The 18756-nt window shown below is 39.5% G+C and overlaps 1 protein-coding gene across 1 annotated transcript in view; it reads left to right on the top strand.

The window, feature by feature from the left end:
• Xkr4 (XK related 4) overlaps positions 1 to 18420 on the top strand; it is a 424600-nt gene extending 406180 nt beyond the window's left edge. The window contains exon 3 of the mRNA XM_042696126.1: positions 17113 to 18420. Within this exon, the coding sequence (XP_042552060.1) occupies positions 17113 to 18059 (947 nt within the window). The 3' untranslated portion in view covers positions 18060 to 18420. The remainder of the gene's footprint in view (positions 1 to 17112) is intronic.
• The last annotated feature ends 336 nt before the right edge of the window (positions 18421 to 18756 follow it).

Here is an 18756-nt window from a genome sequence, read left to right as displayed (position 1 = left end):
AGTAGATTTGGAGAGAGCGTTTAATAATAATGAAGTTGATTATTTCCACATAAAGGTCTCTGTCTTGGAAAATTACTATTCTCTTACTGCTCACTAGCATACAAAATCCTAATTGAAAAACCTTTGCACTCGTTGATGGCATGAATTTAATCTACTCCTGTCCTATTAGGAACATGTCTTGGTGAGGGAACAAATGCACATTGGATTCTTTGTTATTTGTGCTTTATACAGTCTTCCCCAAGGGCTAAATCAGCCCCAGGACATTAATAAACAGCCTCAGATCCAGGTTATTTGTGTCTTTATTATAGGCAAGCATGGTACCCAAGCAATACTTCAATTTACAACATCCCCAAGTTCCATTCAGTTCAATCTAATGCAATTTATCAAGTAATTATCAAATGTGCTAGGCATTTTCAGAGTCTCAAGGAGTACAGCAATGAATTGAATCAGTCTCTACCCTCGTGGACTCCACAGAGGAGAAAGGCTGACAAACAGCTCAAAAACTAAAATGTTGATAGTAAGGAAACACGATGAGGAACTCCTGGTTGCCAGCAGGGAGAGGAATGATAGTTTCCTAGAGATAATAGCTCATCAGAGGTCACCTAGTAGTCAGCTATGTGTGAAAGGAGGGATATGTAAAGGAAGTACAAGCCCCAGATATAGGTCACAGAACCCACTGGTTTCAGGACAAATGGAAGATGGAGATCAACCAAAGCATGCCAAGTGTAGGCCAGGGAAAATCCACTCAGTTAATGCTGATTGAACAACTGAATATAAAAGAATATAAATACAAGCCTAATAGCAGCATGCAACAATAATCAGTCAGGTGCTGTTTATTTATCAGTATCAATAATGGGGCACAGAACTGGAGATTACCAAGGACTGAACAACAATCTGTTAACCTCATTTTGAGGGGACTCTTCATATGGAGCAGCATTTAATTTTTCCAGTGAAAGGTAGATATATAAGATAATTTTGAAGACATCTTAAATATATAAAGTGTTGGAGATGTAGATGAAATAACTAGATCTGTATCATTTATATTAATTCATTGATAGAGACATATGAAGTAATATGTATAACATATAGATTGAGGTATTTTACTTCCTTTCTTTGTTATCATTTTCAGTCATCTATTCTTTCTCAGTGTAGGGAAAATAGTTTCTCCTTCCTATCTATGTTGCTATTCTGCCTGAGGCTGAACAGGTATGTGTGGCTCTCATTAGAGACCGCAGCATCCAATTGAGGCTCTCCCTGAATAACTGTAATCTTCATAACCACTTATTGCCTTGCTTTAAAAAGGCTGATTTGCTACTTGGGAGGCAGAGATTTAGAGAACTGCTGTGAAAAGGAAGACAGAACAAAAAATTAGTGGCACCCAATGTCACCCACTAATCAGAGTGTAGTAGCATGTGCCTGTCACTCCAGCTAGGTGAGAGGTGTAAATTGAAAGAATGTGATCTATGCTGGCCCTGGCAGGGGGAACATGTGTGAAATCCTATCCCCCAAAACTGAGTTAATTTTCTTTACTTCCTTTGTGTTCCTCTTCATTTCCTTTTACATTTAATGGTTTTCCATAAATCTCTAATATTTCCCAATCTTTAATGACTTAGATCACTTCATACATCTTCCCATACAGAATTTTCTTGTTCAAAATAGCAATTGAATCTCTCATTGTAAATACCACAGAATTGAGAAATATAAGGGAAAGGATGGGTCGAGGGGGAGGGAGTGGAGATTTTGAAGTGATGACACAGATCAAGATGCATTGTACACATAAACTACTCTGTTAAAAGACAAAGAATAAATACATCACCTAAAATTAAGGTAAGTAAGGGAAAGGATAGGTTGGGAGGGATGGAGGAGAATGTTGAAAAAAACATGGCATTGATCAACATGCACTGATTTCATAAACTGCCTTGGTGAGAGGCAACTCCTTTGTATGCAACTTAAAGATAATAAAAATCTTCAAAATAAAAGAAAAACCACCTCAAAAATATAATGCTATCTATCTGAGGAATATACATGGGAATGAGTCTTGCATGATCCTATGTAGAAAATAAGCTAGTCAGCTTGTCGCTACAACAAAACATCTGAGATAACCAAGGTTAGGAAGATAGAAAGTTGATTTTGCCTCACACTTTTAGAAGTTCCATGATTCTGTTGCTTGGGGCCAATGGTGGCACATCATGGCTGGAGCATGTAGCAGAAAAGAATTATTTACCTCAAGGCACAAAAGGAAACAGAAGGCGTTTAGGTAGCAGTGACCTAAGACCCGCTGGGCCTTGCTTTCCACCTAGGGTTCAATCCTTTAAAACCTGGGCCTTTGAGAAACATTCAGGACCTAAGCTATGTCAATCAATATAGAACACAATCAATACAGAACACTGGTGGGAGGCTTATTTCTTTCTAAAAGCAAGTTTCTTCTGGAAAAGACCGGTTGAGTTGTTCCCAGTATTCCTTTCCCTGTTTTTTACTCTAGGGTTCCAGCCTAGGGAATGTCCTTGCCCACATTCAGTGATGGTCTTCACCCCCTTACATAATCTTCTGTGGACACACTCTCACAGATACTCTCAGAAGTATGCGTTGTTAATCTCCTAGGTGCTCCTCGATCCAGTCAAGTTGACCATCAAGAGTAACCATCGTAAATGTATACCTCACCCAAATAAAACAAAATACATATTGTATAAGTAAATAATACAAGTATTTCTCCTGTAGCTTCAGGTGACTTTTAAAAAGTTTGTCCTAGCAGGACACCAGTGAATCATGCCTCACAGGATCAAGGCTCAAAGTAACCTGGACAGAAAAGTTCAGAAGGCTTCATCACCAAAATAACAAGCAATAAACAGGGCTAGAGGCATGTTTCAGGTGGTAGAGCAACAGCCAAAAGAGCACAAGGAAAAACCTCATGACAACTAGAAAAAACAAAGTTTATCCTATCCAAAAAAAAACTTATAATCTCCTCAGAGAAATAAAATCTTTGTCCTGTTGATTATAACATAGATGTGAATGCAAAGGGACATAAAAGCATAAAAGTACATTTTATACTATCCTAAGGAGACAGACACAGGCAAAATTAAGACCAGAACTAGGATTTGGAATGGCTGATATGTATAGAGCAAGTTTTCTGCTGACAAAGAAAGCAAGCCTCCTTGACCTATGGTAGGTGATACCTTGACAGACCCATCATCAAATGCAGATACAGGAGGCTGAAGATGCAGTCCACACTGCAGCCCACTGCAGACTCGGCTGTTTCCTCTCTTGATCCTGCAGGAGACTGGGAACTGTGGCTTTGGCACATCTGGCATCACCACAGAGGATAGACTGCATAACCCTAGCCAAGGATAGGAGAAAAATGAGCAGGCATGATGTCTGCCAAATGTGTATCACTTTTCACCCAGATGAGCCATTGTGAATCATGTACTATCTATACTGTAATAAACACTGGGGACCAATCCTCCTCATGTAGGCTTTAGAGATACATAGCTAGCAAGCCTGCATTCCTTAGCACCTCCTGACATGCTTTCCCCACCCCAGGTACACAGCAATGCCTCGTACCTCTGCTAGGCCTGATTCTCTCACCCGGGTTCATTCTGCCCCCTTAGAGACAGCACACACCTTGCCAGATGGCTGCTGTGTCATCATCATCATCATCATGAGGTCTGGGAACTCACGGCCAAGACCACCAGCTTCTCTAGCCATCTTTTTCCATCTCCTCCTTAAACACACCAACTCCAGCCCCAGCCTCCATGCTCTGGTTGTGCCCTCTCTCTGCTTGTCGTCTTTCCATGCTAAGACTACGCATCAGCCCATACATTCTGACCTTACTACATTCTGCTCACCATGTGGTGATTATGTGTTACAAGGGCATAGGTGTCTCCCATGCTGAGTCTTCAGATCCTTCAAGGAAACTACATTTGTGTCCTCAGAGCACCTTAGTAGGTGCTCAATAAACATTAGCAATGGCAAACAGTTGAGGGAAGAGGAGAAGAGAGAAGACATAAGAATGTGACTCTCAGCCTTCTGGATGCAAATCAAAGCGGGTGGATAGATAATTCTGTGGGTGCCTCCATGGGTTCCCATCCCTATGTACCCTCCATGGTCACTGCTCTGGAAATTCTCCTAGCAGACACTCCTCTATCTTCCTCTCTGGGCAGAGTTTCCTTTGAGTGTTCTCTTAGCTCTCCTACCAGGAAAGACCTTTGTGTTTGTACCAAGAGACACAAATACAGGTGCCACCTGAGGCATCATGCACATTCTTTTTTCAGTTTTTTAAAATTTTATTGTAAGAGTGATATACAGAGGGGTTACAGTTACATAAGTCAGGTGATGAGCACATACTTGCTCCCTCATTCTTTCTGAGGTTTTTCCCTCACAACTCCCCTCCCTGACAAGTTGTGTAATGAATTTCCAACAGAGTGTCTAGTGAGTATCACTGCCGAATTGGTTCAGCCTTTGTCCCACTGTTTCTGTGCTTCCCCTTCCCCTCCCCAAATCAGATAAACTTATATACAAGTCAAAGAGTGCAGAAACCAAAAACTGGTGACAAAGGGGAATAAACCAAAGGGGGAAAAAGAAAGAAAAGAACTCTTCTTCTCCTTCTCCTTCTTCTCCTTCTATCTCCTTCTTCTCCTTCTTCTCCTTCTTCTCCTTCTTCTCCTTCTTCTCCTTCTTCTCCTTCTTCTCCTTCTTCTCCTTCTTCTTCTTCTTCTTCTTTTTGGTTGGTCATGGGCCTGAACTCTGGGCCTGGGTACTGTCCCTCATCTCTTCAGCTCAAGGCTAGTGTCTTCCACTTGAGCCATAGCACCACTTGCAGCTTTTTCTGCTTATGTGGTGCTGACGAATTGAACCCAGAGCCTCATGCATGCAAGGCAAGCACTCTTCCACTGAGCCATCTTCTCAGCCCCTCTTATTTTGATTTCTTAGAGTTCTTTTGTTAAGCATCATTTTATATATCATATCACATAGCTCTTGAGCCCTTGTGATCCTCTCCTAAGAATATGCTCCTTTGTTCTCATTGTGTGAATCTGTACAATGTTGTTTAATTAATCATGTCCAAGTGTAATTATTTGTCTTTTACTAACCACTGGGTTTACTTATAGATTTCTAGGCACATTCTAATTATTACAAATGAGGAAAACAATATAATCTATGTTTCTTTGGGTCTGGCTTACTTCTCTTAGTATAATTTTTTTCAAGTCTTTCCATTTCCTCACCAATGGGGTAATGTCATTTTTTCTGTACACATACCACATTTTCTTGATCCATTCATCCATTGAGGGGCATGATTCCATGTCTTAACTATGGTGGACAATGCTGCATTGAACATGGTTGTACTTAGTGTGGCCTGGTTTGTGGTCATTTGGATAAATTCCCAGGAGTGGGATTGCTGGGTCGTAGGGGAGATCTATGTTTAGCCTTTTGAGGAACCTCCATACTGTTTTCCATAGTGGCTGAACAAACTTACATTCCCAATAACAATGTCATAGCATTCCCCTTTGGCCACATCCACATCTGCATCAGTTATTGTTAGTTCTCTTAATAAAGGCCATTCTAACTAAGGTGAGGTACAATCTCATTGTTGTTTTGTTTTACATTTCTTTTATGGCCAGAGATGCCGAACACCTCTTCATGTGTCTATTGGCCATTGTTATTTTTTCTTCTGAGAAATCTCTAAGTCTTTAGCCCACTTATTAATTGGATGGTTGTTTCTTTGAGGAATTCTTTTAACGAGGTTTGATTTTATATATGTATATATATAGTTTTATTGTAAAGATATTGTACAGAGGGATTACAGTTGTATTAGTAAGGTAATCAGTGCATTTCCTATGGAGCATTGTTACACCCTCCTTTATTTTTCCCCTACCATCCCTTTCCTTCCCACCTCCCCAGCTCCTCCCTCCCTCTTCCATCCCTGCCCCCAAAGTTGTAAAGTTCATTTTCAACATACTGTCTTGTACATCACATTGTTACAATGGGTCAACCTGTATCCTTATTTCAACATTTTGTTTTTTTTTCCTTCCCCTACCCAAATTAGAAAAATGTATATACAAAATGCAGGACACCAGAATCAAATCCGTGACAACAGGGAGAAGAACATACCAAAGAAACAAAAAAAATCACATAGTACATAATAAGTACCTTAAAAACAACAGTAAGAATGATAAAACCTCTTGTGTCCCTATCTGGGGGTTCATTTCACTTAGCGTCATCTCATATGGTCATATGTACATAGCTTTTGACCTTTTCTGCTTGTCCTAGACATGAACTAGTTATTACAAATAAGGGAAACCGTGGGACTTGTGTTTCTTTGGGTCTGGCTTACTTCACATAATAGAATTTTTTCCAAGTCTTTCCATTTCCTAACAAATGGGTGGTGCTATTCTTTCTGATGGAGGCATAGAATTCCATTATATATATATATATATATATATATATATATATATATATATATATGTATATTCTTGATCCATTCATCTACTGAGGGGCATCTGGGTTGGTTCCATATCTTAGCTATGGAAAATAACGCTGTGATAAACATAGTTAAGCTGGTAGCTTTAGTATGGCCTTGTTTGTGATTGTTTGGGTAAATGCCAAAAAGTGGGATTGCTGGGTCATAGGGAAGCTCTATGTGGACTTTTGAGGAACCTCCATACTGCTTTTCAAAGTGGTTGAACAAGTTTATACTCCCATCAACAATGCAGTAAGGTTCCCTTCTGTCCACATCCCTTCCAGCATCTGTTGTTATTAGATTTCTTGATTATAGCCATTCCAACTGGGGTGAGGTGGAATCTCAATGTTGTTTTAATTTGCATTTCTTTTATGGCTAAAGAAGTTGAGCATTTCTTCATGTGTCTATTGGCCATTCTTATTTCCTTTTCAGAGAAGTCACTCTTTAAGTCTTTAGCCCACTTACTAACGCACAGTTGTTTCTTTGAGGATTTATTGTTGGGGGATTTAATTTTTTGAGTTCTAAGTATATTTTAGATATGAAACCCTTGTCCGTTGCTCCCTATCCATGGGCATTCTATTGATCTTGCTAGCTATGTCCTTTGCCATGCAGAAGCTCTGCAGTTTCATGCAATCCCATTTGTCCAACCTTAAGAAGGTTTAAATTTTTGAGCTTATATTTTAGATATGAAGCCCCTGTCTGATGTATAACTAGTAAAGATCTTCTCCCATTCTGGAGGCTTTCTATTTATCTTGCCAACTATGTCCTTTGCCATTCAGAAACTCAGGGTTGGAGGAATATCAACATCAACCTTCAAACTTTATCACAAAGTTGTACTAATAAAAAGTTTAGTACTGGCACAAGAATAGGCCTGAGGACCAATAGAATAGAATAGAAGCCCCAAAGATGAACTCTCATACCTAATATTTGATAGGGGAACCAAAAACACAGGATGGAAGAAAAACAGCCTCTTCAACAAATGGTGCTGGCAGAATTGACTATACACATGCAGAAAACACATGCAGGTCCTTATATATCACCTTGCACCAGAATCAATTCTAAATGTGTCAAAGACCTCAATGTAAGACTAGATACCCTGAAAATATTACAGGAAGGTATAGGGAAACACCAGGGCTCTTTAGCACAGGTCCAAACTTCTAAGTAAAGATCCAGAATCACAACAAATCAAAGAAAAACTAGATAAATGGGGTTGCATCAAACTAAAGAGTTTCTGTATCATGGATATTCTGAACCAGCTAACTTGATCCCAGTTTGTAAGTCTAAGTTAATGCCACCCCATCTCCTGAGTCCCCTTCCAAGTCCTCTAAGCATGAGTGACTATGATTGTGGGTGATTAGAGAGTCCTCAATAGAATGAACAGGAATTAACACTTGATTACATACTGCAGGACCCAGATGCCATTACTTTCTCAGGGACACAGTGCATTACATATCCCTCTGTATAAGCCAATAACTGTCAGTACTGGTGACCTAGTGGGTGATTTGTGGCAGATGAGCCACTGAATTCACATGCATGACAGACTGCAAAGGCAGGAGTATATAAGAGGGAAGAGCAAAAAGATTCTAACTCAGATATTTGGACTGACACAATCAGCCAGGCTGGGTGGAGACACCAGCAGCATTTCTGGGAGCCAGGGGAAGACTAAAGCACACAAGGGACCAGCTTGAATCCACAGGCCACCTTATCTTGTCATTCAGCAAATGTCTGCCTTCTTCTTTTCAAATAATGAAGTGGACAGAGGTGTGCCATTTGTGCTCCAAATCCAATACTGTTAGGGGCAATGAGCCAACCTTCAAGAGGTTTATTCATTCTCCAAATCCATCCTGTGTATGAAATAAGCTGACATAAAGAGATTTCCTTTGGGTGGTTTGATTGGTTGGCTAGTCACAGCGCCTCTGAGATTGAAGGCAAATGCACACCACCTAAAATTACACTAAGAAGTTTTCCCAAAGACATCAGGTTTTGTCACAACCCTCAAATGTCTTGTGTGTATAAGGAATTAAAGTCAGAAATGTGACAATATTGTGAGGGTTAGAAATTGAGTCTTCATGTTAGATGAAAAGGCAGGAAATGAAGGCTCATAGGCCAAATAAAAAAGTTTTTTTTTCATTTTAGTGTTGTCTATGACTGCTTCATCTCTATAATATTAAAAGTTGCATGGTGGTGACTGAGACACTTCTGGCTTACTAAGTCCAAAATATCTATCTAGCTATCTAACTCTCTGTTTCTTCATCTGTAAAATGGACAAAAATTAAGAACTTATGTGAAAAATAAGTGGTAATAAATGTGGAAATTTCAACCACAGTCAGTCCATGTCCAGATCTTTAAATGACTTCTTTCATCATGCTATTGTCCAGCCATATCGCTCTTTGACAGGTAAGAGAGTCTACACACCTCGCTTTCCAGCCTCCATCCTGTTTCCCTCTTTATTTACCTTCATTTCACCCCACTCCAGGCTACAAGATAAGGAGAAAAATCATGTAATAGTTTTAAAATTGGGATGTGAAATACATTCCTCTAAAATTTAATTCTATTGAACATCTAAAGGTATATCTTGTTTTATGTCTTTCATAATCATTTGTTTTCTACGAAAACTTAGCCATGTAACATGGAATAGTATATGAAGAACAGTGACTCATTGTCTTCAATATACAGACTTCTTTTTCCAAAAGAAAATATTGTGTAGATGGTTTTAAATACTGCTCTTCTTGAAAAAAAATTAACAAAAATCCCAGTTAAAAAATGATAGAGTGACATGAGACTATCTGTGAATTCTTTCCCATCATAAGGGAATAGTGTTTCACATTTGTTAAAGGGAAGAGACATTTTGATTCTCATGACATTTTTCAACTACTTTCATATTAAGACTCTCACCATTTTTCATTTAGTGTTTCTCTTATCATCTCCTTAGCAGGCTTAAAATTTGCCTTGCAAAGAAGTTTAAATTCTCAGAATGGATTACAAAAAGAATGAATATCCCTAGAAAACCTAAACATGTTACAGCATTTAAATATTTTAATCAGAACTATTACAAGGTTCAAAACAGAGATTAAATAGTGTCAGTGCAGGGAGACAGTACATCTAGATGTAGCGAACCTTGTGTTACCTTTTTCACCTTAGCCTCACCCAGCAAAGATCTGAGAATACAGAGTGTCACATGTTTCCAATGTTCCTTTGAACCAAGTAACTAATTGATATGATTACAGCCATGTTGAATCTACTGCTTTTGTGTTTGAGGCCAAAAGAGTTATTCTATACATGCTGAGGCAATGGGACAGCATTCTGATTCTGGATATTCATTCTGTGAATATCACAGGATTTTGACTTGAATTGGCAGTATTTCCCCATGTGAAAATTTAAGAAGGCTGGGAGGGTTATTTTAGTAGATCGGAAAGCATGAAAAGGAGAAAAGCATGGCTTTTCCCCAGGAGATTGTTCTTCTAATCTATTTTGTGAAAAGAGTCCCAAATGGGCTCCTTTGGCTAGGAACATGCAGAGTTTCCATTGGGCCAGAGAAGTAAAAGGAATGGGAGGCCATTTAGGCAGACACCTGCAGTGGTAGCACTAGGTTAAAGGATCTCCCAGTATCTGCAGCTTGCTGCCTTGGTACTGGTACACAACCCATGAATCTGGAAGATGGAGAATTCACCACAATTGTTAGAACCCAGATAGCCAGGATAACTGTAGTGATAGAGTAATGGCATCTGGGAATTCTGATGATTGTCCTCCTTCCTAAGTGTAGGAACTTGGATGAGTTATTTAGCCTGGCTTCTGTTTTAGTTCCCCATTTGTGTGCTCTCTCTCTCTCTCTCTCTCTCTCTCTCTCTCTCTCTCTATATATATATATATATATATATATATATATATATATACCTCAAAATTTTCCAAAACATTTCAAGTGAACAAAGATGCAAGGATGTGGTACCAAGCATATCACTATGCATAAAGCAAGTCCCAATTTGACTTCTTCCTTCTTCATTTATCTAAGATCATAAACCTCAAATGCTTTAAGGAAACTATACAATTTCTTGGCTACAAGAGAAATTGATATTATAAAATTCATTATTTTCTTTATTCGTTGTTTAGGAACTACATTTAGAGAAATAAAAATTATGGTGTGTATGAAAAGGCTGTATGTGTTATGAATAGTCATCTGATTTTTAGCTCCATAGTCACAAGGATTCTCTGATAAATCATCCATTCCCAAACTCCTTGTATAAATATACCTTAAAAGCTGAACACAGATGGCTCACACCTGTAATCCTAGCTACTCAGGAGACTGAGATCTGAAAGTTACAGTTTGAAGCCAGCCTGGGCAGGAAAGTCTGTGAAACTTTTATCTTCGGTTAACTAAAGCAAAAAAACAAAAACCTTAAATTAGAGCTATGGCTCAAGTGGTAGAGCACTGCCTTTGAGAAACAGAGAGACACACACACACACACAGAAACAGAGACAGAGACAGAGAGAATGAGAGCTCAGGAGCCACACTCAGGCCCTTAGTTCAAACACCAAGACTGGCAAAAAACAAACACAAATAAAAATCACCTTTAATACTTTTTTAAAAAAAAATGTAACATTAACCTACAGACAAGAAAACAATGAGGAAATAATAATGTTTGATAACGGAAGAATAGGAAGAAACAGGAGAGCAACTAATAGCAATCTAAGAAACTGATCCCCAAGCAGAGTGAAAGATGGAGCGACATGAAGGTGAGCACTGAGGACAAGCTTTGCCTTTGCTGGAGACAGTGAGTATGCTGAGGTGTCTGGCAAGAACAAAGGTTTTAAATCCTCAAAGAAACAACTGCCCAATAAATAAGTGGGCTAAAGACTTAAAGAGAAACTTCTCTGAAGAAGAAAGAAGGATGGCCAATAGACACATGAAGAAATGCTCAACATCCCTAGCCATAAAAGAAATGTAAATCAAAACAACATTAAGATACCACCTCACCCCAGTTAGAATGGCAAAAATCAAGAACTCTAACAACAACAGATGCTGGAGGGGATGTGGACAGAAGGGAACCTTACTTCATTGTTGGTGGGAGTGTAAATTCGTTCAACCACTTTGGAAAGTAGTGTGGAGGTTCCTCAAAAGACTCCACATAGAGCTCCCCTATGACCCAGAAATCCCACTTTTGGGCATTTACCCAAATGTTTACAAACAAGACCACACTATAGCTACCAACACAACTATGTTTATTGAAGCATTATTTACTATAGCTAAGATGTGGAACCAACCCAGATGCCCCTCAGTAGATGAATGGATCAAGAAAATGTGGTATATATACACAATGGAATTCTATGCCTCCATCAGAAAGAATGACATTTCCCCATTTGTTAGGAAATGGAAAGACTTGGAAAAAATTTTATTAAGTGAAGTAAGTGAGGCCCAAAGAAACATAGGTCCCATGGTTTCCCTTATTTGCAATATCTAGTATATGTATGAGTCAAGCAGAAAAGGTCAGATAAGGTGATGTTAGGGAAATTAACCCTAAGATATGTATTCAAATGTTTTTTTTCTTTCATGAATTTGTTTCTAACGCATTTAGAAGATTATTTCTTTGTTGCTTTGTATGTCCCTCCCCCACAGTATAACCCCTGCTTTCACTGTATTTGATATCAGTATAATTTGTGGAGTGAAAGGGGAAAAACAAGTCGTTTAAATAAGGATACAGGTGAACCCGTTGTAACAATGAGAAGTACAAGTTGTCATGTTGAAAACGAACTTCACAACTTTGGTTGGGGGGGGGGGGAGCAAAGGAGGGCGGGGAGGATGGGGGGGGGCCCGGGGGGAGTCTGGGAAGGGGAAACAAAGGAGGAGGCTACAATGCTTGATAAGAAATGTACTCATTATCTTGTCCATGTAATTGTAACCCCTCTATACAGTATTTTCACAATAAAAATAAATAAAATTTTTTAAAAAAAACAAAGGTTTTGTGGGCACCTTGGAAGTGTCATGAGAAGAGAGCACTGTTTTACGGTTCCCCAGCTTTAAGGCTTCCCAACTTTATGACTTTAATGAGCGTTAAGATAGTGTCGCAAAAGCACAAGGGCAGAAATAGAGCCCTGGGTACAGGATGAGGTGAGGAGGGCAGGGCACAGCAGGACAAAGACCTGCCGGGTGGAGCCTTGGAAGGTGTCATCACAGAGCCCCTGACAGGATGCTGTCCGCACCGTGAAGCCAGGGAGTTAGCTTGCACAGCCATTTTGCCCATCAGTCTCACATTGGTTCTGTATTTAGTGTGTTTGTATTCATTCACTCTTTGTGTTTGAATGTGTTTGAAATATTTCACAGTGGTACCTTTTCAACCCTAAAAATCACATAAGAGTTTTGTTTGTTTGTTTGGGGTTTTTTATTTTTCTTGAGCTGCAGTTTGGCTGTGCATTATAAGACTGCAACCTTCGCCTGGCCTGTAGCAAAGGAAGGCTGTGCCCTTCCCAGGGAAAAAGAGGCTCATTCTGTTTGGAACCTCCTCCATCTTGGGGATTAGATCCTATGAATCATTCTCTGGGGACTTCTGGAAATCTAGTTTGTCCCAGACCACAAGCAGCATGACAGGGTTCAGGTTTATTTCAGTGTTTTGGCATTTGCAGCTCCAACTGAAATTGCAAAGACATAGAAGGCAGATCAAGAAAAAAAATGGAAAATAAAATATTTTTTAAAAAAGAAAACAAATGGTTCATATCTTTTAAACATCGCATTCTGTCTGTGGTTCTGCCTATACATTTGGAATATTCTTTCCTCACTTCCCCCTTTCTTCTCTCCTTCCTCCTTCCTCTCTCAGGAAAGTCTAATTCCTCTTATGTCTGGCACTGTGCAAACCATAAAGAGATAGAAAGGTAAACAAAACAGGAATTTATCATTGCCTAAAGGCTTCCTCTAGGGAAAGTCACCATCATCAAACAAACTCAAAATTAAATATAATTACAAATTGGTTAAGCCTCTGAAGGCAGAGGACAGGGCATTTGATATGGAAACATGTTGGTAGAAAGAACAAATTTACATTTTGAAGCTAGAAATAGTCTAAATGTTTCCAAATCTAAAGGACCTTTCCAAGTGTTTTATTTGACATACTAACCCCTTGTTCATTATTTCCCAGAGGAAATTTCTAAAGTAAGATGATACTGCTTTCTCCTTCAATGTCCTCCCATACTCCCTATCAATCATAGGCTAAATTGTAATTTTCCATAATATAAAGAATTAAAGAATTTCTTTAAGAAGAATTGCATTCCCCATTAAAACTGCTTCTAGATACTTACCTTCTAGAGGAAGGTTACAGGCTACTTGTGACAAAAATAAATGATATAGAGTCTATTTGATGGAGCTATCAGCAGCCTTTAAAGCAATCTAGAATTGGAGCAAAGCTATAATATTCAGAGCAGGATTAGAGAAATGAATAACTATAGGAGACTCTCCTAGTCCATATTCATTTGCCATAACAAAATTCTTAAAACTGGGTACTTAATAAAGAAAATCTAGTTTAAGTCATTTAGTGGTTGGATTATCTGGTTGGATTTTTTAATTTCCATTTTTAAAACTTAAAGTAGAAAATAATGGTTTACATTATGATATTTTCATACTTTCATTCGCATTTCTTTTTAACATCTTGAGCTCAAATTTCATCCACTTTCCTGCAAATAACATGATTTTATCCTTCTTTGTGGCTGAGTATATATAGTCATCTGTTGATGGGCAGCTATACTAATTAGCTAGCCTGAACTTAGCTATTGTGAACAGTGCTGCTGTAAGCATGGGTATGTAAGTATCTTTATTCTATGCTGACTTTTGTCTCCAGGTATATGCCCAAGAGTGATTATGGCTGGGGTTGTATGATAATTCTATTTAGTATTTTTTCTTCAATAAAATGATTTGAACTCAGGCCTTGGGCTTGCTAAGCAAGTGCTATACCGCTTGAAAATGTCCCAACCTTTATTTGCTTCAGTTATCTTTCAGTTAGTGTCTAAAGTTTTTGCCAGGCTGACCACAGATCATGATAATCTTACCTGTGATCTACTGACCATGATAATCTTACCTGTAATCTTACCTATGATCTATTGTTTGCCTGGGATCAATAGGAACATGCCACCATGCCCACATTATTTGTTAAGAGGGGTCTTGTTTATTTTTTTGCCCAGACTGATTAACTTTAAATCTCTAAAAACCAATCTCTAAAACTTTGTTCCTCACTTGGACTGCATGACATTGATTTCTATCCATCCACTTGAAATATTAACTACCCACTGTGTGATCCATATCACAATTTTGAAAAACACTAAGAAGATTACATGTGTAACCTGGCCTATTTCACCTGACCTACATTCAGCTTTTTGAGGAACCTCCAAATTGATTTCCACAATGGTTGAGCTAGTATATATCTCCACCAAGTTTTTAAGGGGTCCTTTTTCCTTATCATCACCATCTTTGTTGTTTGTGTTCTTGATCATGGCTATTCTAAGTGGGGTAAGATGGAATGTCAGTGTACTTTTGGATCACACAGACTTTTTGTGTGTATGTCATAGTCCTGTGGTTTGAACTCTGGGTCTGGGTGCTATCCCCAGGCTTTTATGCTCAACTCTGGTGCTGTACTGCATGAGCTACAGGTTCACATCTGGGGTTTGGATGATTAATTTGGGAAAAGAGTCTCATGAACTTTCCTGCCTGAGCTGGCTTTGAACCATGATCCTCAGATCTCAGCCTACAGAGTAGCTGGGATTACATGGCACCTGGCTGTCACACAGACATTCAAATGAAATTCATTTATTCCTTATTTTGAGCTTTAAGTTTTCAGAGCAATTTTGAGATTAGGTGTCAGAAATATCAAACTATTTTATCCATACAATTATTTTTTAAAAAGTAGTTCCAAAGGTGACAAAGGTGGTAAATTCAGACATTATGATTAACAAACTTTGTTTTTTTTTTAAAAAAAAATCCAAATTGCATTCAATAGAGAGCAGGATTTAGGGGGGGAATAGTAGAGAAAAAGCAGAGAAGGGAAGGAGAGACCAAGTGCTGGAAGGAAAAAAAAGTGGAGGTAGAGAAAAGCAGAGAGATCCTAAGGGAAAATGACATCTTAAAGAAGAAAAAGAGGGAAGAAATTTAAAACTCTGTCATTCACTTGGACCATATGATATTAATTTCCATCAATCCCTTTTGAAGTGTTAATTTTTTCTAACTACCCAGTATGAGACCCATAACCCTTATTCTGAAAAATAGTTGTTCAAGATAGGCAAGTATGTTAGACATCTCTCTGAAACTAGCCTCTGGCTTACTGAGCAGTGTCTTTCATAATTCATAGGCACAGATCAGAAGAGTTAAAAGTAGCCCTCCTAACCTAGATATTTAAAGGCCAAAACCCATAGATTATAATATTTCCAGAGGTTTTATGTCCTTTATCAACCTTTTTCCAAACAGAATGACTATCTAGCTACATGATCTGCCCCCAGATGATTAAATAAATTGTCATCTTAGCTTTATAGACATTGAATTGTATCTAAAGTCAGATTGATCATCTGGACTGTAATGCAGAAAGATAGAAAAGCACTTGCATTAGGTGGATTCAATCTAGTAACAGAGCAAAGCACCAAGCTGGCGTGTCTTACAAATGTGTAGAATTGAGGTGACTGACAACATAGTATTTCAATTAAGCTGCATATAAATCCCTGTTCTTAGAATTGGGGCAACTTACCTGGAAATTCATGTTCCCTTTTATTCTGAGAAAGGCATTGTTGCAAGCATAGCAGTCTCCAAAAGAGCTCTCCATTAGGCTGGAGTATTTTTTTTTAGTGAGCCCTGTCTACATCTGGACATGAACTTTCAAACATGGTGGATGGACCAAGCATACAGGGACCCAGCAACGAAAATAATTTATAAAGTCTGGAAGATGTTCAAAGGCAACACTAATAAAATGGGGCTGATAAATTATAAACTCAGAGAAGTGGCTGAGAGTAATTTTAATTTTTTTTTAATTTATGAAAGGCTAAAGATGAACAACCACAAGAGTACACTTCTTCTTTTGAGAAAAAGGTAGTAGACAGATAGTAGCTGCAGGGAGAATATCAACTTACATTATGAGGGAACTTACATCAGGTCTCAATAGAAACAATGCCAACCTTGTGCTATGAACCCCTGCCCTTATTTTGAGGAAAGAGTCCTATCTATTAGGCCTGAACTACAATTATTCCTGCATGGAAACAGAAAGCAAACCAGCTAGTTTTTCTCAAACATGGAATCTCCAGGTTCACAGGGAACTTTGGAGGAACCACTTTATAAATAAGAACACCACTTTCAGTGATTGTCCAAGGTTATGCAGGTATTAAGCAGTGAGGTTGGAAAATTGCCCAAGTTCTGTCAACCTCCAGTCCATGGCTGTTTCTCTGTACACAAAAGTACCTCCTTAGTCTATTAACACCAAATACATCAAATCTCACCCCGTATCTAGACCCTTGGGGCAGCATTCTCACAGCTCTAGGCTTTCTCCATACATCTGGCACTTCTGAGTGAGTTCAGAAACCCAAAGAAACTGAAAGGTTTTGCTGAAGCCAAGCTAACCTGTCATAAGCTACCAGCTCTGGGTGACTTGACTTTCATGGCCACCATTGCCTTTCCCTTTTGACCAATATCTTCCTGCTTGCATTTGTAGGTTTCACAGCCGCAGCCTCTCTTGTGTCCTTGGCTTGGGCCCTGGCCTCCTACCAGAAAGCCCTGCGAGACTCTCGAGATGACAAGAAACCCATCAGCTACATGGCAGTCATTATCCAGTTCTGCTGGCACTTCTTTACAATTGCCGCCAGGGTCATCACATTCGCGCTTTTTGCGTCAGTTTTCCAGCTGTACTTTGGGATCTTCATCGTCCTCCACTGGTGCATCATGACTTTCTGGATCGTCCACTGTGAGACAGAATTCTGTATCACCAAATGGGAAGAGATTGTTTTTGACATGGTGGTAGGAATCATCTATATCTTCAGTTGGTTCAACGTCAAGGAAGGCAGGACACGCTGCAGGCTGTTCATTTACTATTTTGTGATCCTTTTGGAAAACACAGCCTTGAGTGCGCTTTGGTACCTCTACAAGGCTCCCCAGATTGCAGACGCATTTGCCATCCCAGCGCTGTGCGTGGTGTTCAGCAGCTTTTTAACCGGCGTGGTTTTTATGCTGATGTACTATGCCTTCTTCCACCCCAACGGGCCCAGATTCGGGCAGTCACCGAGTTGTGCTTGTGAGGACCCCGTCGCTGCCTTCTCCCTGCCTCCAGAGGTGGCCACAAGCACCCTCCGATCCATCTCCAACAACCGCAGTGTGGTCAGTGACCGCGATCAGAAATTCTCAGAGCGGGATGGGTGTGTACCCGTCTTTCAGGTGAGGCCCACGGCTCCATCCACCCCATCATCTCGCCCGCCACGGATTGAAGAATCGGTCATTAAAATTGACTTGTTCAGGAATCGGTACCCAGCGTGGGAGAGACACGTGTTGGACCGAAGCCTACGAAAGGCCATTTTAGCCTTTGAATGCTCCCCGTCTCCCCCAAGGCTACAGTATAAAGATGACGCCCTCATTCAGGAGCGGTTGGAATACGAAACTACTTTATAAGACAAAGTGATTTGCAGGAGCCACAAGGTCCAGATGAAGGGGTGAGAGCAGGGCTGTGGCAATAATGACACTTCATCCTAGAGTAAGGCAATGAGCTGTAATGTCCTTAGTTTGACCATTATCATGATTATGGTTTGCTCTTCGGTCAGCTGACTGCCTGCTGCTGGTCTCCTTTCAAACCAGCAGCCCCAAGAGTCTCTAACTCCACCTGAAGGGGCCATGCAGTTTCATTTGACTGTCGCTACCAAACTCCCCCTTCATAGTCTTGGAGTGCATCTATCAGAGGGTACTATTATTATGGAAAATTTTGTTTCTAAACAATACGGTGTTTTGATGGAGTTAACTGATTTTTGCATAAATAGATCAGTCATAGACATGCACTCACACACACACAAACACACACACACACACATACACACACTAGTCCTCTGTCAAATAGCTTAGGTGATTTTCCTTGATGCAAAGCACTGATTCCCATGGGAATAGAAGAACAAAGAAGAGAGAAAAAGAGAAAGATAATACATCCCTCAAGACTCGAGGAGAAATAAAACAGTACTGCTTAGAAAAGAATTCAGAAACCATTTTCTCATTTGGAAACTAATATTGTGTGTGAAAAAGCTATCCAGTGGACAGCAGACTCAAGTGTGTTTACACATGCATTTGCATTAATGGAACGGTTCATTTTCTATACATTTCA

This window comes from Dipodomys spectabilis, unplaced genomic scaffold (genome assembly GCF_019054845.1).
Source record: "Dipodomys spectabilis isolate Male_0828 unplaced genomic scaffold, ASM1905484v1 ptg000199l, whole genome shotgun sequence".
Classification (NCBI taxonomy): Eukaryota; Metazoa; Chordata; class Mammalia; order Rodentia; family Heteromyidae; genus Dipodomys; species Dipodomys spectabilis.
The sequence above is the reverse complement of the archived record's forward strand: the minus strand, read 5'-3'. Positions and strand labels throughout refer to the sequence as shown.